This window comes from Salmo trutta, chromosome 10 (assembly GCF_901001165.1).
Source record: "Salmo trutta chromosome 10, fSalTru1.1, whole genome shotgun sequence".
NCBI lineage: Eukaryota > Metazoa > Chordata > Actinopteri > Salmoniformes > Salmonidae > Salmo > Salmo trutta.
In genome coordinates, this window is record NC_042966.1 from 18523769 (window position 1) to 18547481 (window position 23713).

Here is a 23713-nt window from a genome sequence, read left to right on the forward strand (position 1 = left end):
CCAGCTGTAGTCAGGTGGTCATTACCAGGTTATGATGAGGTCCTAACTATGACCAGCTGTAGTCAGGTGGTCAATACCAGGTTATGATGAGGTCCTAACTATGACCAGCTGTGGTCAGGTGGTCAATACCAGGTTATGATGAGGTCCTAACTATGACCAGCTGTAGTCAGGTGGTCATTACCAGGTTATGATGAGGTCCTAACTATGACCAGCTGTAGTCAGGTGGTCATTACCAGGTTATGATGAGGTCCTAACTATGACCAGCTGTAGTCAGGTGGTCATTACCAGGTTATGATGAGGTCCTAACTATGACCAGCTGTAGTCAGGTGGTCATTACCGGGTTATGATGAGGTCTTAACTGTGACCAGTAGGCTACATAATATAGCACGTAACATAGTGGTCAGAATTATGACCAGCTGGTCAGAATTATGACCAATTATTTTCTAGGGCTGTAAACTCTGGTGATGTAGACTAATTTGAATAACCTCCATAATTGATTAAGCTTTTTAGGGACAAGAAAATCATCATACCTAGACTATAACACAATGCAATCATTTTTATTCTAATGAGTATAGAATTCTAGTCTAGGCTGTAAACCGCAGCCATTTCAATAACCGCTAAAAAGCCTTGTGTTTTGAATGCATGTTTCTTTCCAAAATAATAATAATCTGGCCTAGGCCTGATTAGGTGACCATTCGGAGCAGTAATGGTTATTTTATCAACAGTTTACCAGGTCTAAAAAGGCTCATTAGCAGTGGCACACAGTGTGTATTTATCAGGATGTGTTGGCGTTAACGGACAGGCCATCAGAAAATACGGCCTTCTCAGGCACTGTTTGTTACAGATCATCATTCTCCCCAACAGCTGGAAAAGAAAGCGCTGATTGCAGAAATGTTTGCAGTTGATATGGCCTACTAATTTGCTAAATTAAGGGCTGCAAACACCATTTGAGCTGCGACTTCAGCTACTGAAACAGGTGCGTCTTTTTCATCAATACCACTTCAACGTTTACTCCAGTTTCAACAGGGTATTTGTTATTCCCTTTATAAAATGGGAGCTGAGACACAGTTAAGACAACAAAAAAAAGCTGTGACTCGCTTGTCAAAGATAAACATTTCTAGTTGTGGTCAATCAAACACTCCCTAATTTCTGACCAGAAATGAGTTAGAACTGGGCTAGTAACTAACTACCAAAGAATATCAACAAATGTACACGAGTCTACAAGCGGCTCTGCTCTGATCTAAAATGCATATCTAGGCTACTCTTCGATCATGGGTGATGGAAGAAAAGCCGCTCCTACCCTTGAAATAGAACAAGGCTTCTCCGATGCGCTCCTAAGCCTACAACATAAAACCAGCAGGCTCTGGACCTCATTACGGTAAGAGTTGAGTACCCCTGATTTAGACCATAGCATTATAAATGTAACAGTCTGAGCGTATAACAGCTGATGGCCGCAATCTAAATATTTCACACCAAGTTTGTATTGTGTCTGTGTCTTAAACACGTCTGTCTGTTTGTGTACTCACCGACCAACTCATTGGAGTCCTTCCTCTCTGCCTCTGGGATCTCCTGAAAAGATAACACAGAGGGGGGGGGGGTGAACATCAGTCAAAGACCCATGCACGGTCCTGGATGTGATTGACAACATTTCCAGGCAGCATAACATCACTGTTGATGGTGATCAATTACCCCAATTATACCATTCGTTAACAGTGATAACTATTAGAATAGGGTAATAGCAGCGGAATGGTCCGCAATAAGATATTAAGTTTGTCAGCCATGGTGACGTGACAGGTAGGCTAAAACTAAAACAAGGTTTCCTGATTATTTAAACTGTGCTTTATCTTTTTGAAAACATTTTTATCAAAAACAGTCGTTTGGCATAAGATTGCCTTCATGGTATCATGGCAAACATGTGGCTACAGGAGTTTCAGGACATTCTTGTGAGAGCAGGGGCTTGGCAGGAGGTGGGGTGATGTGAGCTGCTTAGAAAATATGGCCTGTCCTCGCCAGAACTGTGGGCATAACACAGGTTCAGCAGAAAGAAACAGTGCTCCTATTCACTGGCAATGGAACACACACACACACACACACACACACACACACACACACACACACACACACACACACACACACACACACACACACACACACACACACACACACACACACACACACACACACACACACACACACACACACACACACACACACACACACTGCCACCCAGTCACCTAGCAACTGCATGGACACATCCAAGAATTGTCTTGAAGAGGGCAGAGGGCCAAACTAAGTAGAACAATGGGAGGAGCGAGGCAGGGGAGGAAGGATACAGTGCAGACATGGCTTACCAGAGGTTCTTTTGAACCCCTGAATGAATTTCCATTTCACTGTAATGAATGACAGATTGACTGCACCACGACTCGTCATTGTGAGAGCTATTGATGCGTTTGAACTGTCTGTTCACACAGCTCAGACACCCATACTTACACCACAAGACGTGCCATTAGAGTTCTCTTCAGTCCCAAAGTCCAGAACAGATGCTCGGAAAATCACAATACTACACCGAACAAAAATATAAAATGCAACATGTAAAGTGTGTTGGTCCCATGTTTAATGAGCTGAAATACATAAAAGAATCCCCAAAAAATGTTACATACGCACAAAAAGCATATTTCTCTTAATTTATTTAATTTGACGGATTTCCTTATATGAACTGTAACTCAGTAAAATCTTTGAAATTGTTGCATTTATATTTTTGTTCAGTACACAGAGCTATGAACACATTAAGCTCTTCCACATCAGGTAATTCAAGCTAGCACAGTAAAATCTGAGTAAAGAGAAAAATAGAAGAAAAAAAAACATGGCACAATGTGGACTGTGAAGATGCATAATTGTTGTATATCTTCACAGTCCACCCGACCCTCAGAACATCCTGCAGATGAAGAAGCCGGATGTGAAGGTCCTGGGCTGGCGTGGCTACACGTTGTCTGCGGTTGAGGCCGGTTGGACGTACTGCCAAATTCTCTAAAACAAATGTTGTAGGTGGCTTCTGGTAGAGAAATGAACATTCAATTATCTGGCAACAGCTCTGGTGGCCTTTCCTGCAGTCAGCATGCCAATTGCACGCTCCCTCAAAACTTGATATCTGTGGCATTGTGTTGTGTGACAAAAGTGCACATTTTAGAGTAGCCTTTTATTGTCCCCAGCACAAGGTCCACCTGTGTAATGATCATGCTGTTTATTCAGTTTCTTGATATGCCACACCTGTCAGGTGGATGGATTATCTTGACAAATGAGAAACGCTCACTAACAGGGATGTTAAAAAAAATTGTGCACAACATTTTAGAGAAATAAGCTTTTTGTGCGTATGGAACATTTCTTGGATCTATTATTTCAGCTCATGAAACATGGGACCAACACTTTACATGTTCAGTTTATGCATTTTTAATCAGTGTAAAACAATACAAACAGGGACGTTGTGCATTATAGAAATGTACAATATAAAATGTACAATATCACAACACATTAAAACAATTACGTAGTATGTATTGTAATATAGTACCTTTTATATTGTACATTTGTAATGGTGGAGCATTGTACATTTCTATAATACACAACGTCCTGTGACTACTTACACATGCAGTAATGCTACTGACACATAACATAGGCAGTACACTATAGTACATCGTTTCTCAACGTTTACTGTACCAGTGAAATATAGTCCTAGTCCTTTTTTAACCAGCTCATGAGTTAGACAAATACAACAGGTAAAAACACCACTGGAGATACAACTCAACACTATAACTGTGCCTCTTGCCTCCCTGTTGTGCAGCCTGTCTCTGCAACTTCACTGCTGTCACTCGGTCTTTATAGTGTGCAGTTTTGTCACAGATGTCTCAAGTTTTGAGGGAGCGTGCAATTAGCATGCTGACTGCAGGAATGTCCCCCAGAGCGGTTGCCAGAGAATGTAATGTTAATTTCTTTACTATAAGCAGCCTCTGTCATTTTAGAGAATATGTCAGTATGTCCAACCGGCCACACAACCGCAGATCACGTGTATGGCATCGTGTGGGTGAGTGGTTTGCTGATGTCAATGTTATGAACAGAGTGCCCCATGGTGGCGGTGGGGTTATGCAATGGGCAGGCATAAGCTACGGACAACGAACACAATTGCATTTTATTGATGGCCATTTGAATTCACAGTGATACTGTGACGAGATCCTGAGGCCCATTGTCGTGCCATTCATCCTCTGCCATCACCTCATGTTTCAGCATAATGCACAGCCCCGTGTCGCAAGGATCTGAAAACGCCCCAGTTCTTCCGTGGCCTGCATATTCACCAGATATGTCACCCATTGAGCATGTTTGGGGTGCTCTGGATTGACATATACAACAGCTTGTTCCAGTTTCTGCCAATATCCAGCAATGTCACACTGCCATTGAAGAGGAGTGGGACAACATTCCACAGCCTGATCTATGCAAAGGAAATGTGTCGCGTCGCATGGGGCAAATGATGGTTACACCAGATACTGACTGGTTATCTGATCCTAGGTATCTGTGACCAATAGATGCATATCTGTATTCCCAGTCATGTGAAATCCATAGATTAGGACCGAATGAATTTCATTCGACTGATTTCCTTACATGAACTATAACTCAGTAAAATCTTTGAAATTGTTGCACTTCGAATTTATATTGCTGTTCAGTATATTTACACTACCGTTCAAAAGTTTGGGGTCACTTAGAAATTCTTGTTGAAAGAAAAGCAACATTTTTTGTCCATTAAAATAACATCAAATTGATCAGAAATACAGTGTAGACATTGTTCATGTTGTAAATGACTATTGTAGCTGGAAACGGCTGATTTTTTATGGAATATCTAAATAGGCGTACAGAGGCCCATTATCAGCAACCATCACTCCTGTGTTCCAATGGCACGTTGTGTTAGCTAATCCAAGTTTATCACTTTAAAAGGCTAATTGATCATTAGATAACCATTTTGCAATTATGTTAGCACAGCTGAAAACTGAACACTGTATCTCTGATCAATTTGATGTTATTTTAATGGACAAAAAAATAGCTTTTCTTTCAAAAACAAGGACATTTCTAAGTGACCCCAAACTTTTGAACGGTAATGTAGGTACACTATTGTTTTGTTGTTTTGATCCCGGTTGGACCCCAGGAAGAGTAGTGGCTCTCTTGGCAGCAGCTAATGGGGTTCCTAATAAAATACTAAATACTTTCAGTCAGAGAGAGAATTACAGCAACAGAACAGCATGGCCAAACACATTATTCTGGGTTACTGCGTCTTCACTATGGGCCAAATGCATTATTCTGGGTTACTGCGTCTTCACTATGGGCCAAACGCATTATTCTGGGTTACTGCGTCTTCACTATGGGCCAAACGCATTATTCTGGGTTACTGCGTCTTCACTATGGGCCAAACGCATTATTCTGGGTTACTGCATCTTCACTATGGGCCAAACGCATTATTCTGGGTTACTGCGTCTTCACTATGGGCCAAACGCATTATTCTGGGTTACTGCGTCTTCACTATGGGCCAAACGCATTATTCTGGGTTACTGCGTCTTCACTATGGGCCAAACACATTATTCTGGGTTACTGCGTCTTCACTATGGGCCAAACACAGGTCAAGGGGGTAGAGAGAGGGCAAGAGACACAATCAAACAACCCCCTCCTCTCAACCCTTACCCCACTCTGTCCCTGACACGATCAAGAGCCAAAATGTGATTACCAGGGCACGGACACGTTTGGTGACAACCCCTCCACCCATCGCTTTCTCACTGAAAAAGGGGAGAGGGCGTGTTGGTTCTATGGTTCTTGTCGTCTGTGGCATTAGCCCAAGCCCACCCCAAGCCATTCAAATGGAAGCAGGCCACAATGAAAGTATCCCAACATCTCCATTACGTTATATAAATGAATCACCTCTATAAATCCATTCCATTATTACTGTTATATGACACAAAAGTACATCTATAACTCAGATATGGCATTTTAAGTCTTTCTCTATGAAAAACTTAATTATGAAATCCAATCTAATCAAAGCCATCGCATTTTCAAGCCCTAAGTGAAAACAGTAGATTGATAAATCATGTCTGTGTAACCAACCAAGCTATTACTCAATAGTTTGGCTAAGAGTTGGAGACGCGTTTAACTCCCCTAGATTACCAGTAAGCAGTGTTTAACTTTCACACGAGAGCTGTCTCCTAGATATCTCTTACAGAAACTAGCCTCGTCTAAACCAACTCTATATGACTAGAAAAAGACATAGGAAAGGGCCTACTGCACCTCAACGCAGTTGAAACAGACTTAGCACATAGATAACGGGTTCAGCTCGTAGGACAAAGTGGGGGTCAATGGTGTGTCTGACGAGGCATAACTCATAATAAATAGTGGGACTCTGGTGTATAGGGCAGCAGTAGCAAAATATAAACCAAACTCACGAGAGTGGGAGTATAGTAGTAGTAGCCAGTGAAAACACACCCGATTACATTTTATGGCAGGTTCTGGATCAGTTTACCGCAACTCTACCTCTGACAGACACACAACATCTCACCTGTCCTCCACCTGATTCCTCCCCCCATGTTGTGAAACGCTATAGTTCTGCAGACATAATGCATTCATGGCCTGAACATAGAGTTGCTAATTGTCGGACCCACACAGGATACTATGGCATTATGTGGCCCAAGCCCTGTAATGATTGTTTCTTCGAGCAGCATCAAGCCCTCCTGACCTGCATCAACCGCCGTGGCAGGAAACTGGCATATAGTCCATCTAACGCACTGTTCCAACTCAAACACTGACTGCTGCACTATCAGGGTGGGGCTGGCTGAGGGTACAACCCTGCTCGTCTGAGCCTCACTATTCAGAATGGTATGCACCTTTAAAATGCCACATCTTGATCAAGCTTGTTCTTATTGGTGCGGATTTAAACATGATAAGTATAATTCAAAGTTTATATGCAAAGGTTTTTCATCAGTGTGCACAACCAAGCTATACTTAACTTGAAATAAGGGATGTTGTTTATTCCGCTCTGTACTAGTATCGGTGAATAGAGATAAAACATTATAGCTCAATACTACCACCTAGTGGCACTACCATCCGTTTAACAAAATCCTTGCTTTTCTTTGCACCCCCAGAGACAATATTGGTTAGCCCCATGAACCCCTAACAAACATTTCAAAAGTACAAACCATATCAAAACCGGGGGGGGGTTAAAATACCTTATAATCATCTGTGTCTCCGCCCTCATCAGACTCTTCCATTTCCTATGAAGACAAGAATGCAAATGGTTAACATCCCGGAGTGACCCCACACACTCATGTGCACCGCTGACAAATACCTCTAGCAGGGTGCTGTGGGAAAGAGTGACTAAATTGGAAAGATATAGAGAACTGACTGAGTTACGGGAGCTCTCCCCACTGTCCTCGTCTCCAGATGCCTTGTCGTCGCCATCCTCAATCCGGCTAATGTCGTCCTCTCCGTAGGCAGCAGACACCAGACCTACTCCATGGCCCTCTGCAGAATGACAGAGCTTGGTTATCAGGTTGGAAACACAGCAGCATTCAGTTGCCGGCTTCCTGACCTAACATCAAGCTGAGATTGGTTAGCCTCTATTTTTTTGACACTATAATAAAAACAGTTTTTTGAACTTACTTTACTGGTTGGTCATTATGCCAATAGATATTTTAGACAAACATATCTACAGGAAAGTAATATTGACCCGTTTTTTTCCCTGGCAATGCCTGTCTGATTTATATCACCTGATGCATGCAAAACCCTGTTAACAGCTGAACGAGCTCAGCAAAGGTTAGTCCGGTATCCTTGTGACATCCCTACCTTAAACCCTAACCTTACCACAACTCTTACCTAACCGTAACTATTTAAAAATGTCAACTTCAAAGTGGGTTAGGGACGTCCCAAGGACCCCCGGATCGCAAATAAAATGTTACTTGTCACATACGCTGAACACAACAAGTGTAGACTTTACTGTGAAATGTTTACTTACGAGCCCTTCCCAACAACGCAGTTAAAAAGTAGGAAACATTTGCTGAAAATAAAAAAAGCAACTAGTAACAATAAAATAACGAGACTATATAATACAAGGAGTGATGTACTGGGCCATACGCACTACCCTGTCGGTCAGATGCCAAGCAGTTGCCATGCCAAACAGTGATGCAGCCAGTCAAGATACTCTCGATACTGCAGCTGCAGAACTTTGAGGTTCTGAGGGCCCATGACAAATCATTTCAGCCTCCTGAGGGGGGAGAGGCATTGTCTCACGACTGTGTTGGTGTGTTTGGACCATGTTAGGTCCTTAGTGATGTGGACACAGGAACTTGAAGCTCTCGACCTGCTTGGCCCTCCTTTTCCCGCAGTCCACGATCAGCTCCTTTGTCTTGCTGGCGTTGAGGGAGAGGTTGTTGTCCTGGCAGTCTCTGACCTCCTCCCTATAGGCGGTCTCATCGTCGTCTGTAATCAGGTCTACCACCGCCGTGTTGTCGCCAAACTTAATGATGGTGTTGCGCAGCTAAGCAGTCGTGGGTAAACATGGAGTACAGGAGGGGATTAAGCACGTACACCTGAGGGCCCCGTGTTGCGTCAGTGTGGCGGGTGTGTTACCTACCCTCACCACCTGGGGGCGGCCTGTCAGGAAGCCCAGGATCCAGTTGCAGAGGGAGGTGTTTAGTCCCAGGGTCCTTAGCTCAGTGATGAGCTTTGAGGGCACTATGGTGTTGAACATTGAGCTGTAGTCAATGAACAGCATTCTCACATAGGTGTTCCTTTTGTCCAGGTGAGAAAGGGCAGTATGGAGTGGAATAGAGATTGCGTCATCTGTGGCTCTATTGGGGCGGTATGCGAATTGGAGTGGGTCCAGGGTGATGATGTGAGCCTTGACCATACTTTCAAAGCGTTTCATGGCTACAGATGTGAGTGCTACGGGGCAATAGTCATTTAGACAGGTTCCCTTGGCATTCTTGGACACAGGGACTATACTGATCTGCTTGAAACATGTAGGTATTACAGACGGTCAGGGATTCCCCACACTGAAAACGTCTGTATCGGTCCGCCAATATAGCACTAGTAAAAGCCCATTGCACTACTTTAGTGAACAAATTTAAACTAAATGTAGTTGAGTGTTTACCAGCATTTGTAACTTGACTCTGATCATTTTAAGTACAAAACAGTTAATGATAATACTTCTGGAATATAAATATAGTTGATTGCTATGTTTTCCAGTTTCTTGAAATACTTTGCAAATGGAACTTATTTCTATGTGAAAACTGAAATTGTCTATTCATTCCTTTTCCATTTTAGTAGATGCTCTTATGCAGAGCAACTTACAGTAGTGAGTGCATAACTTTTCATGCTGGTCCCCAGTGGGAATCGAACCCACAACCCTAGCATTGCAAGCACCATCCTCGACCAACTGAGCCACATCGTCACATCACAAATCACGTGATGTCTCAATGTACTCAATTACTGTATTGTGCATTGTGTTTCTTCATGGTGATGGCAAATCTACAGTTAAACCTAGATGGCAATACAGTAACGTTACGTTAGCCTTATTCTACAATGTGATAAATAAATGCAAAATCCTTAATCTATATGCAATACCCCATAATAACAAAGCGAAAACAGGTTGACATTTTTGCAAATATATTAAAGGTAAAAAACAGATACCTTTACATAAGTATTCAGACCATTTGCTATGAGACTCAAAATTGAGCTCAAGTGCATCCTGTTTCCATTAAACATCGATGTTTCTACAACTTGATTACAGTCCACCTGTGGTAAATTCAATTGATTAGACATTTGTTACCACCAAGACTGAGCAATCTGGGGAGAAGGGCCTTGGTCACCAAGAACCCGATGGTCACCCTGACAGAGCTCCAGAGTTCCTCTGAGGAGATTGGAGAACCTTCCAGAAGGACAACCATCTCTGTAGCACTCCACCCATTAGGCCTTTATGGTAGAGTGGCCAGACAGAAGACACTCCTTAGTAAAAGGCGCAACAACCCGCTTGGAGTTTGCCAAAAAACAACTAAAAGACTCTCAGACCATGAGAAACAAGAGTCGCTGGTCTGATGAAACCATCTCTGGAGAGACCTGAAAGGAGCTGTGCAGCAACGCTCCTCATCCAACCTGACAGAGCTTGAGAGGATCTGTAGAGAAGAAATGGGAGAAACTCCCCAAATACAGGCGTGACAATCTTGTAGCGTCATACCCAAGCAGAATCGAGCCTGTAATCACTGCCAAAGGTGCTTCAACAAAGTACTGAGTAAAGGGTCTGAATACTTATGTAAATACGCCATTTCTGTTTTTCATTATGGGGTAGTGTGTGTAGATTGACGAGGGAAAAAAATGTAATCAATTTTAGAATAAGGCTGTAATGTAACAAAAATGTGGAAAAAGTAATGGGGTCTAAATACTTTCCAAATGCACTGTACATTTAATGGTTTGTAAGGATGGTAAATAAATACTGAACAAAAAGTAGTTTTCCATGTTATTTGATCAAGAAAAATATTACATTTGATGTGGATGTTGTGTCTTTGCCCATAACTTTGCACTTTTTGATGTAAATGTTTGAGGACAGGTTTTTGTTCGTTCTTTCTGGATGCCATTAAAATGACAATCGCAGAGAACAGGGCAACAACTCTTACAATTCCAACTATTGAATCCTGCAAGACACTGTTCTTCATTATAGAACTATCTTTTTTGCCTAAGTGGAGATGCTGAATTTATTTTTGCCCGCACTCACTTTCAGCATTTGTCAATTTCCACACTGTGCCATGCAGCATGATATGGGCAAAAATAAAAAATAAAAATCTAGGCCTAGTTAATTGAACTGTTGCAATGATGGAAATATGATAATTTTTCAAACATAGTGGGCAGCAACTTGAATACATTGTTGTTTGACATGACAACAAATTAATAAGCCAGTGAGAAATGATGTAGCATTACATATTTTCATACTTCATGTAGCTAGCTAGCCAGCCAGCCAACATATTCATGCGTTTGCCAATTCCTCTCTGATAAGATGTTGCACAAACATGCATACCTAGGCCTACACCAGCACTGGTACCAGGCAGTATTAGCTAACTATATACGTTTGCTCTGACTCAGGACATTTAGCAAGCTAGCTAGCCTGCCAACTTGCGATTAGCATTAGCTGCGAACACACTTTAGCAACACCTTGCTAAGAAAAGACAAACTAGCAACCAGTAGTTTGCAGACCGTAAGATACAGAAACAAAGTGTAATTATAGAACTCTTGTGGAAAGCAGCATGTCACCAACATTCTTGCATCCATCTGACCATTTGGAGTGAACGGCAAGGAAGTGCTCCTGACTCAGTGGTTGAGCAACTGCTCTCTCCTTGAGTGACAGGGCTTATTGTGGTTAGCAGCATGCAGCAGCAAGTGTGGGAGCGAGATGACTCAAGAAGCAAACGGCGTACACTATAAAAACTGACATTATATGCACTGGAGATGCGTATCACATTTAACAAATCAAACATTGAAACACCATTATAGAAGGTCAAGTAAAAAATCAAATTGGTCCGTGCATCAATACCGGTATGTAGTAAAATGCGGTATACCGCCCAGCCCTGGTCAGGGAGAGATTTAAAATATCAGTAAAGACACTTGCCAGCTGGTCTGCGCATACTGAGTACACATCCTGGTAATCCTTCTTGTCCTGCAGCCTTGAGAATGTTAACCTGTTTAAAAGGTCTTACTCACATCGGCTACGGAGTGGGATAACACAGTTGTCTGGAACAGCTGGTGCTCTCATGCATGGTTCAGTGTTGCTAGCATTGAAACGAGCTTGGAAGGCATTTAGCTCATCTGGAAGGCTTGCAGCTGGCTTTCCCTTTGTAACATGCCAACAACAAACACTGACACTACCAAGTAAAACTGAACAAATTATGAAAGACAAGCATTATAATTTTGAATTCTGAAAAGTGGAGTGAGGACGAGGTGAAAAAAGTGTTGTATATCAACAATGACAAGGGTCTGACAACTTGGATGGAAAATGACTGAAGCCTACAACGAACTGTGTGCCCTAAGGCCTGGAGAGAAGCAAGTCATTCCGCTATCCAAGAATACTAAAGCACCCCTTACAGGTTCAAATAGCCGACCAAATCAAACTGTTACCAACCCGTAGTAAACTTTTGGGAAAATTGTGTTTGACCAGAAACAATCCTATATTACAGTAAACAAATTGAGACTTTCAGCACACATATAGGGAAGGACATTCAACATGCAAGGCACTTACACAAATAACTGATGATTGGTTGAGAGAAATTGATAATAAAAAGGATTGTGGGAGCTGTTTTGTTAGACTTCAGTGCAGCTTTTGACATTATCGATCATAGTCTGTTGCTGGAGAAACGTACGTGTTGTGGATAAAGAGAGTTACCTGTCGAACAGAACACAGAGGGTGTTCTTTAATGGAATCCTGTCTAACATAATCCAGGTAAAATCAGGAATTCCCCAGGGCAGCTGTCTAGGCGACTTTTTCAATCTTTATTAATGACATGCCACTGGCTTTGAGCAAGTTGAGGTGACTAAACTTTTTGGAGTAACCCTGGGTTGTAAACTGTCATGGTCAAAATATGTTGATACAACAGTAGCTAAAATGGGGAGAAATCTGTCCATAATAAAGCGCCGCTCAGCCTACTTACCAACATCAACAAGGCATGCCCTACAGGCCTTAGTTGTGTCACACCTGGACTACTGTCAAGTCATGTGGTCAGGTGCCACAAAGAGGGACTTTGGGAAAAAATTTATTTTTCTAAAACAGGGCAGCAAGACTGGCCTGTAAATGTACACAGATAGCTTACATTAATAATATGCATGTCAATCTCTCATGACTCAAAGTAGAGGAGAAATTGACTTCATCACTACTTGGTTTTGTAAGAAGTGCTGAATGCACCGTTTAAACTATCAGCACACAGTTCGGACACCCATGCATACCCCACAAGACATGCCACCAGAGGTCTCTTCACAGTGCTAAATGGAGCCATGGCTACATGACACTATTCCATATCAGGTAACTGATGCAAGCAGTAGAATCAGATTTGAAAAACAAAAATACACCTTAGGGAACAGCAGGGACTGTGATGGGACACATACACATAACACACACAGATTTTGTATTGCTGATACATTCAAAGTATTCAGACCCCTTGACATTTTCCACATTGTTACGTTACAGTCGTATTCTCAAATGGATTAAATAGTTCCATAACTGTTTTTGAATGTTTTGCTAAATGTAATATAAATAAACTGAAATATCACATTTACATAAGTATTCAGATCTTTTCCTCAGTACTTTGTTGAAGCACCGAGTCTTCTTGGGTATGACGCGACAAGCTTGGCACAACTGTATTTGGGGATTTTCTCCCATTCTTCTCAGCAGATCCTTTCGAGCTCTGTCAGGTTGGATGGGGAGCGTCTCTGCACAGCTATTTTCAGGTCTCTCCAGAGATGTTCGATCGGGTTTAAGTCCAGGCTCTGGCTGGGCCACACAAGGATATTCAGAGACTTGTCCCGAAGCCACTACTGCATTGTCTCGGCAGGGTGCTTAGGGTTGTTGTCCTGTTGGAAGGTGAACCTTCTCTCCATGCTGAGGTCATGAGCACTCCAGAGCAGGTTTTCATCAAGTATCTCTTTGTACTTTGCTCAGTTCGTCTTTCTCTTGATCCTGACTAGACTCCCAGTCCCTGCAGCTGAAAACATCCCCACAGCATGATGCTGCCACCACAAAGCTTCACCGTAGGGATGGTTCCAGGTTTCCTCCAGATGTGACGCTTGGCATTCAGGACAAAGAGTTCAATCTTGGTTTCAGCAGACCAGAGAATCTTGTTTCTCATGGTTTGAGAGTCCTTTGGGTGCCTTTTGCCAAACTCCAAGTGGGCTGTCATGTGCCTTTTAATGAGGAGTGGCTTCTTTCTGGCCACTCTACCACAAAGGCCTAATTGGTGGAGTGCTGCAGAGATGGTTGTCCTTCTGGAAGGTTCTCCCATCTCCACAAAGGAACTCCGGAGCTCTGACAGAGTGACCTCCCTGACCAAGGTCCTTCTCCCCCGATTGCTCAGTTTGGCTGGGCGGCCAGCTCTAGGAAGAGTCATGGTCGTTCCAAACTTCTTCCATTTACGAATGATGGAGGCCACTGTGTTCTTGGAGATCTTCAATGCTGCAGAAATGTTTTGGTACCTTTTCCCATATCTGTGCCTTGACAAAATATGTGCCGACAAAATCCTGAGCTCAAGTTCGAGTCTCATAGCAAAGGGGGTGAATACCTACGTAAATAAGGCATTTGTTTTTTATTTTTAATACATTTGCAAACATTTCTAAAAACCTGCTTTCACTTTGTCATTATGGGGTATTGTGTGTAGATTTACTGGGGGGGAAATAATTGTATCCATTATAGAATAATGCTGTAATGTAACTAAATGTGAAAAAAGAGAAAGGGTCTGAACTGATACTGATACTTTCCGAATGCACTGTATGTGGTAGTAGAGTAGTGGCCTGAGGGCACACACTTAACGTGTTGTGAAAAGTGTTATGAAATGTAATATTTTTTATTGTATATAACTGCCTTAATGTTGCTGGACCCCAGGAAGAGTAGCTGTTGCCTTGGCTTACAGTTTGGTACCTTCAACACATCAATACCTCACACAAAGACCAATAGTGATGCAGTTCATCTCTTCCCAACTTTGAACCAGGAGAGACTGACACTTTTCCTTTGTCTACATTTAAGTGTGATATGCGCTGCTTTGTTCTGGACCAACTGCAATGTATTGTCAGAAGTTATTTATAAAAACATTTCACTTAAAATGTGTCCTTAATTTCCTTACTGTTGGCAACCCGCTCAGCCCAGTCAAAACTGTTCGCCGCTCTGGCACCCCAATGGTGGAACAATCTCCCTCACGATGCCAGGACAGCGGAGTCAATCACCACCTTCCGGAGACACCTGAAACCCCACCTCTTTAAGGAATACCTGGGATAGGATAAAGTAATCCTTCTAACCCCCCCCCCCCCCCTGTAAAGGATTTAGATGCACTATTGTAAAGTGTTTGTTCTACTGGATATTATAGGTGAATGCACCAATTTGTAAGTCGCTCTGGATAAGAGCGTCTGCTAAATGACTTAAATGTAAATGTAAATAAAAGCAATAAGGCACCTCGGGGGTTTGTGGCATAAGGCCTATATAGCACGGCTAAGGGCTGTATCCAGGCACTCCGCGTTGCGTCATGCTAAAGAACAGTCCTTAGCTGTGCTATTTTGGCCATATACCACACCCCCTCGGGCCTTATTGCTTAAATACACCATTCCTGGGAGCTGAAAATATCCCAGTTCTTCCATAGCCTGCATACTCTCATACTATACAAAAAAAATATATATATATATATATATATATATATATATATATATATTAGTTGAAGTCGGGAAGTTTACATACACCTTGGCCAAATACATTTAAACTCAGTTTTTCACAATTCCTGACATTTAATACCAGTAAAGATTCCCTGTTTTAGGTCAGTTAGGATCACCACTTTATTTTAAGAATATAAAATGTCAGAATAATAGTAGAAAGAATGATTTATTTTGACTTTGATTTCTTTCATCACATTCCCAGTGGGTCAGAAGTTTACATATAGTATTTGGTAGCATTGCCTTTAAATTGTTTAACTTGGGTCAAACGTTTTGGGTAGCCTTCCACAAGCTTCCCACAATAAGTTGGGTGAATTTTGGCCCATTCCTCCTGACAGAGCTGGTGTAACTGAGTCAGGTTTGTAGGCCTCCTTGCTTACACACGCTTTTCCAGTTCTGCCCACACATTTTCTATAGGATTGAGGTCAGGGCTTTGTGATGGCCACTCCAATACCTTGACTTTGTTGTCCAAATGCCATTTACAACTTTGGAAGTATGCTTGCGGTCATCGTCCAATTGGGAGACCCATTTGCGACCAAGCTTTAAGTTCCTGACTGATGGCTTGAGATGTTGCTTCAATATATCCACATCATTTTCCTACCTCATGATGCCATCTATTTTGTGAAGTGCACTAGTCTCTCCTGCAGCAAAGCACACCCACAACATGATGCTGCGACCCCGTGGTTCACGGTTGGGATGGTTTTCTTCGGCTTGCAAGCCTCCCCCTTTTTCCTCCAAACATAATGATGGTCATTATGGCCAAACAGTTCTATTTTTGTTTCATCAGACCAGAGGACATTTCTCCAAAAAGTACGATCTTTTTCCCCATGTGCAGTTGCAAACCGTAGTCTGGCTTTTTTATGGTAGTTTTGGAGCAGTGGCTTCTTCCTTGCTGAGCAGCCTTTCAGGTTATGTTGATATAGGACTCGTTGTACTGTGGATATAGATACTTTTGTACCGGTTTCCTCCAGAATCTTCACAAGGTCCTTTGCTGTTGTTCTGGGATTGATTTGCACTTTTCGCACCAAAGTACGTTCATCTCTAGGAGACAGAACGCGTCTCCTTCCTGAGCAGTATGACGGCTGCATGGTCCCATGGTGTTTATACTTGCGTACTATTGTTTGTACAGATGAACGTGGTACCTTCAGGAGGTTGGAAATTGCTCCCAAGGATGAACCAGACTTGTGGAGGTCTACAATTTTTGGCTGATTTCTTTTGATTTTCCCATGATGTCAAGCAAAGAGGCACTGAGTTTGAAGGTAGGCCTTGAAATACATCCACAGGTACACCTCCAATTGACTCAAATTATGTCAATTAGCCTATCATAAGCTTCAAAAGCCATGACGTTTTCTGGAATTCTCCAAGCTGTTTAAAGGCACAGTCAACTTAGTGTATGTAAACTTCTGACCCACTGGAATTGTGATACAGTGAATTATAAGTTAAATAATCTGTCTGTAAACAATTGTTGGAAAAATGAATTGTGTCATACACAAAGTAGATGTCCTAACCGACTTGCCAAAACTATAGTTTGTTAAAACAAGACATTTGTAGAGTGGTTGAAAACCAAGTTTTAATGACTCCAACCTAAGTGTATGTAAACTTCCGAATTCAACTGTACACACACACACACACACACACACACACACACACACACACACACACACACACACAAGGGGTGAAACGGTTCACAAAACTCACGGTACGGTACACAGCGCTGTCACGGTTCGGTACGGTTTCAATACATCGACAAAATAAATGCCTGAGAAATATGTAATTTGTCCCTTTATTATAATAGTAAACATGGGTAGCTTGAATTCCCAGGTGCAGATGGAAACAAAGGGACAACAAAAAACAGCAGTGCCTGCCTTACAACATGAAATAAAATAGTCATTTACAACAGAACTTCAACAAGAGTTGAAGCAGCATATCAAAATTAAGTCACATAGCAGTACCTTGAACAAAATAGGACCACTTGAGACTGGTCACTTGGGAAAAATAAAATAAAAAGTATCAGATTTTCAAGTGTTTCTTTTAGAAGATTAGTCTATCCACCTTATCTACAGTGAGCACAGATCGGCTTAATGTGACGATGTCAGCCGCTGTGGAGAATACCCTCTCGCTAGGGACAGAGGTCCCAGACACAGCTAGGTAGCGCCTTGCTAACATGGCAACATGAGGGTATATTAACTCTTTGGTCTTCCACCATGTAAGTGGATCAGCATCCAGGGGAATAAAGTCCACTTCCCTGTATGAGGTCACCTCCTCCTCTATGACCTTGGCCTTTGACTTGGTTCCCTGCTCCTGGGTCATGAACAACTCCCCAGAAAGCTCAGCCATGGCAGACTTATTTTCTGGAGGAGAACCCCTGTCGTCTCTGGAGAGGGGTTGGCTGCTAATGTGACATTGTTTTATTAATTATTGATTTAACAATTATAAAGTAATAATTGTAATTGTCATAGTGTCTGATGTATATTTCTAACAAATCATATTTTTAAAGCCACTTCAAAATAAATACAATACCTGTATATTGGTCACAATCTCTGCTGTGAGTTCATTGTAGACTCAGACGAGCAGCAGCATCCAGGTGCAGCAGGGACTTGAACCGGGGGTCCAAAGCGGTGCTCTTGGGTAAGAAGCCTTGGACACCAGGGTCAGCATATCTAGGCTCCAGGTTAACTCTGATAGCAGTCTTGACATCCTTTACTGCGGGTTCATCTTCATCAGATGCCACCATTGATTTCAGCATCATTGTTTGCAGTGCAGATCAGTCTTGACTGTTTTGAGAGGTTTGCACACTTCGATAACTTCCTCTGCACTCTTAAGTCCCAATATGTTTGACATTCTTCCTCACAGCTTGATTAGTCTGTGTAGAATACACAGCAACTTTCTGCTCAAGGTTTCTCTCAACCATGGCTTGAATTCCATCTAGTAGGGACATCTTGGATTCGTTTGTGGTTTGGCAGCTCCAGTATCTCCCGTTTTGTCTTAAACATGTGCAGCAGTTGTGCTTTTATGAAGGATACCACCTTCCTGCTCTTTGCTAGGAAGCGAGACATTGGATTCACTGACATTGTTTTTTGAGATGCTAGATTATTAATAACGTGAGCAATGCATCCTATCTGTGGCCCCAATCCAACTTCCACATTGCAACTACTTCCCTTAGCTCTTCCCAAAAGTTTACACTGGTGTGACTACTCTCAAGGGGACATGTTTGAAGGACATGGCTTTTTATCTCACACTCTGCCGTAATGAAATGAGCCGTTACAGTTAAAGGTAGCTCTCTGTAGCTCTAGACGTCCAGCTGTCTGTTAGAGCAACAGACCGCGTTTCTGACAACTCGCTCTCAAGTTGTTATTTTGTATACGGCATAATGACTGGGAAAAATGTGAACGGGAAGGAATAGTGATGCGCGGCTCGACCACTTTAAACATGTTCCTGAACCCCGCATTCTCTACCACAGAGAAGGGTCTCAGATTTGCCGCTAGGTATTTTGCCATTGCTGGGTTGATTTCTTTAGCCCTACCGGAGTCAGCCGCATATTGTTGCTTGTAGGCTGTGGGGAGAAGTTGTTTCATTTTTTCGCCTAGTCCCACCGATTTGCACTTTGGGGTGATGTTGGCGCAAGTCAGTAGTCATGTTACTTGTATTGCCACTCGAATAGGCTATCGGCAAATAAACAGAGCCTACATGTTGTAGTAGTTTTATCCACCACTCGTTGGCAATCCCGTTATAGTTTACAGGGAAACAGAAATGTTCCCAGACGGCAGACCTGAATGATACTGGGACGTCTTTTAGTTCTGGCTCGCCAATGCTTGCCATGTTGCTCCTTTGCTAACTGCTAATTCCTTCATAAGCTAATTGCTGCTACGACGGTCTCTCAGCTCTGTTCTCGCTGGAGTGAAATAACTAATGAGCTGAGCTGCAGACAACTATAAACAACTTTACTACTATGTGGATATTTTTCCCACGTTCATTTATACGCCATTGGTTTATGCAATAATATATTTTTTTTTACAATTATATATTTTCCTAGCTATAATATATGATTAATGTATTGTTCGGTTCGCAGTGCATACCGAACCGTGCACCCTGTACCGAACAGTTCAATACTAATACACATACCGTTTCACCCCTAATATATACACAAACATACACAGTACCAGTCAAAAGTTTGGACACCTACTCATTCAAGGATTTATCTAACTTTTTTACTATTTCCTACATTGTAGAATAATAGTAAGGACATCCAAACTATGAAATAACACATATGGAATCATGTAGTAACCAAAAAAAAAAGTCTTAAACAAATCATTTTATATAAGATTCTTCAAAATAGCCACCCTTTGCACACTCTTGGCAAAGGGTGATTGTGGAGGCCTGGTCATCTGATGCAGAACTCCATCACTCTCCTTCTTGGTCAAATAGCCCTTACACAGCCTGGGGTGTGTTGGGTCATTGTCCTGTTGAAAAACAAATGATAGTCCCACTAAGCGCAAACCAGATGGGATGGCGTATCGCTGCAGAATGCGGTGGTAGCCATGCTGGTTAACTGTGCCTTCAATTCTAAATAAATCACAGACAGTGTCACCAGCAAAGCACCCCCTCCTCCTCCATGCTTCACGGTGGGAACCACACATGCAGAGATTATCCAGTCACCTACTCTGTCTCACAAAGACATGGCAGTTGGAAACAAAAATCTCAGATTTGGACTCACCAGACCAAAGGGCAGATGTCCAATGGTCTAATGTCCATTGCTTGTGTTTCTTGGCCCAAGCAAGTCTCTTCTTCTTATTGGTGTCTTTTTAGTAGTGGTTTCTTTGCAGCAATTCAACCATGAAGGCCTGATTCACGCAGTCTCCTCTGAACAGTTGATGTTGAGATTTGGGCAGCAATCTGAGGTGCAGTTAACTCTAATGAATTTATCCTCTGCAGCAGAGTTAACTCTGGGTCTTCCTTTCCTGTTGCGGTCCTCATGAGAGCCAGTTTCATCATAGAGATTATGTTTTTTGCAACTGCACTTGAAGAAACTTTCAATATTCATGGTTGGTAAAAAATCTGAGTGGCTGGTAGATTTCTTAATCCACCTGCCACAGTAGCTGGTGGACCAAAAGCGTAGTTTCAAAGCCCTGTTGGTCAACCATGATTTGCCAGTGCTGTGATAAGATTGTCTGGCTAGCTTACACTGTTTTGGAGGAATGATTACATAAATTGTTAAAACGTTACTGCCAATATGCCAACATTCCATTCAAACAATGCAGTCAATCCACAGCCATATACTTGCTGAAATCAGTTGATGATAAGACAAGTTGTAAATGCAACAAGTACTGATATTGTATCTCATAATAACACAGATCTCCAAGAAAAATAACATTTCGACATTCATGGTCTGTTTACATTAGTCTTAATTTAGAAAATGTGTATAAAACCCGTATAAACTGTATTTATAATTATATGACAATATTTTAGGTTGACATTTTAGGTTCACACACCTTACTTGTATATTTATGCATAAGTAAAATCAGGAGTATGCCTTCACTGTCATTCATTCCAATTAGACTGGTTTGGATTTCTCCCTGACCAATATGACTGCAATTTTACCCAATTCTTGAACAATTCACGTCTACGTACGACATAGCCCTCTAGTAATTAAATAGGATCTCTATGGGTACAGCACTGTTCCGTATTTTGTGATCTAACGACAAGTGTGGAGTTAGAGTTCAGATCATAGAAATATAATTCTATGTATATGATTCAGATACTACCGTAGCCGGTGATGACGGCATCTTGACATGCCCCCTTCCAGTCACACAAAAGTAGCTAACGTTAGCCTTACGTTTTATAAAGCATATTCTGTAACGCTACAGGCTCACACAACGCCTTTTTCTAGATAACGATGATAACTCAGTGTTTGTTTACCGTGCTCGGGGACAAAGTTAGTTAGAACAGTAACGTTAAAGTGAACACCTCAATATAGTATTTATCTTTAGCTAGCTAACGTTACTGTTACAAGCTAGCCAACAACATTGTTGAACTAAACATAGCGATTTCCGGTTACCCACTTTCGTCTCAGTTACAACAGATTTGGGGCCCCAATTCTCATTTCTATGCAATCAGTATCAGTACTTAAGCAAATTATCTACCTGTTTCTTCTATCTCTTGGTCGGAATCTGCCTCTGAATCGTCTCCATAATCCGCCAAAGAGGAGAGAAGTGCACTCTTTTTGCCGCTCGCCATTTCTCCACCGGTCGCACAACAATGACGTCACTTACCGCGTCGCTTTTGAAAAAAGTATGCGTATTAGGGGCTCAGGGAAATGTAGTCAGAGATATTAGAAAAGGCGTAACTACGAATTCCATTATGAAAATTAATGGCGTATTGTACGACGCTCCGCCAGTTCGTAGAGCTCTTTTTAGTTTCTCAGAAACACTGAGCTAAATAGGATAATTTAGAAATGTGGAGCTAATGTTGTAAACCGTGATTGACCACACACTCCAGCACAGTAGGTGGCGGCATGCACCTTAAGTTTGTTTGCGGACCACCATTATATCATAGAAGAACGTTACATACGCCTCTTGGAGGAGGGAACGCAACACCCTGCTACAACTCAACTCCGTGGAGTGAAAAAAAGGTATGTGATTGTAGGTGCGGGAAAGGTAAGAGAGGGGAACTTTAACTTTCTTTGTTTTGGTTCTGTCCAGCCCCTTTTCCCCACCTTACCGTGTGAAGGAAGAATAAATTCCCTGTAAACGGTAATATTCTCTGCCTCTATTATCCTTACCCACACCTACAATCACATACCTTTTTTTCACTCCACGGGGAGTTGAGTTGGAGCAGGGTGTTGCGTTCCCTCCACCAAGAGGCGTACATAACATAATGGGGGCTCATCCGGGATCATTAAACCCACAGGACCCCGCTGTTCTGAGCTCTCTGTGATTGGTGATTGAGGTATGGTGGTAGGTTGTGAGTTTGGGTGACTTGTTTAGTTTACGTGTGTTCAGTAGGCTGCTGTGTACAAAATGGCTGCCTCAGCCGACTCCAAGTTTATTGAAGCGCCCTCTGTTGATCGGTTGGTGGGGTTGCATAAAGTAGACCTTTGCACCATAGCTGACCATTATGGACTCTTCGTCCCTGAGAAAGCCCTAAAGGCTGAGCTTTTGGTGCTAGTCAGGGAGCGTTTAGTGAGAAAACACATTTTCTTGTTGAAAGATGAGGAGAGGGAAGCTTCAGGAGAGAAGACGGGTAGATCTTCCAATGCCAAGTTGGAGGAAGGGGTTGCTCGTGCCCCGATTCGACCCTTTATCTTCCGCGTTGGGTCGTTCAGACGGGACCGCTAGGCTAAAGGTGAGGCTGGCCCGTTTGGAAATGGAGCAAAAAGATAAAGAGCGCATTAGACAGATGGAGTTTAATATAGAAATTAGGAAAAAGGAAATAGAAGCCGACATGGAGGTGAGGATCCGACAACTGGAGCTAGACGCTGGCTCCAGTGCGATTCCACAGCCTGCCCATCATCAAGCCCACTTTGATGTAAGTAAAAAAATTGCTTTTGTCCCTCCATTTCGGGAGTCAGAAGTTGATTCCTATTTCTCTGCGTTTGAACGTGTGGCCACTGCGCTGCATTGGCCACTCGAAGTTTGGCCGCTCCTGTTGCAATGTAAATTGACTGGGAAAGCCCAGGGAGTAGTAGCCGCTCTCTCCCTGGAAGGCAGTTTACAGTACGATATAGTTAAAACAACCGTGTTGCGGGCTTATGAGTTGGTGCCTGAAGCTTATAGGCAGCGCTTCAGGAACCACAAAAAACCCTCTCACCGTACTTTTGATGACTTTGCTAGGGACAAAGAGTCTCTGTTTTAATCGCTGGTGTCCAGCCAGCAAATATAACACATTTGCTGATATTCAGGAGTTGATGCTGTTGGAGGATTTAAAAGAAACCTGCCTGATAGAATTGTAGCTCATTTAAATGAACAGAAAGTGGCGACATTGGCCCATGCAGCAGTGTTGGCAGATGAGTACGCTTTGACACACAAAACTGTCTTTGGTGCGCCTCGTTTTGAAGGCCGAACGATTACGTCATCAGTGCCTTGTTCGGGTCGGTTTTCCGACGACGACCCTAAGCCTTTGCACGAAATCCGTGAATATTTTTACTGTCACTAAAATGGTGATTGTGGACTGCCCGGTTTTGAAAAATAAACCCGAAACAGTTCTTGTCACCATCCCCTAAATTAAAAAGTGTGGGTTTAGTCCAGTCTTT

General features: G+C 42.4%; 1 protein-coding gene across 1 annotated transcript in view; it reads right to left on the reverse strand.

The window, feature by feature from the left end:
- Nucleotides 1–21719, reverse strand: part of LOC115201260 (SAP30-binding protein) — a 51413-nt gene extending 29694 nt beyond the window's left edge. The window contains exons 1-4 of the mRNA XM_029764739.1: nucleotides 21606–21719; nucleotides 7424–7542; nucleotides 7248–7292; nucleotides 1527–1569 (exon numbers count right to left, since the gene is read on the reverse strand). Coding sequence (XP_029620599.1) covers nucleotides 1527–1569; nucleotides 7248–7292; nucleotides 7424–7542; nucleotides 21606–21699 — 301 coding nt within the window. The 5' untranslated portion in view covers nucleotides 21700–21719. The remainder of the gene's footprint in view (nucleotides 1–1526; nucleotides 1570–7247; nucleotides 7293–7423; nucleotides 7543–21605) is intronic.
- Nucleotides 21720–23713: the final 1994 nt, after the last annotated feature.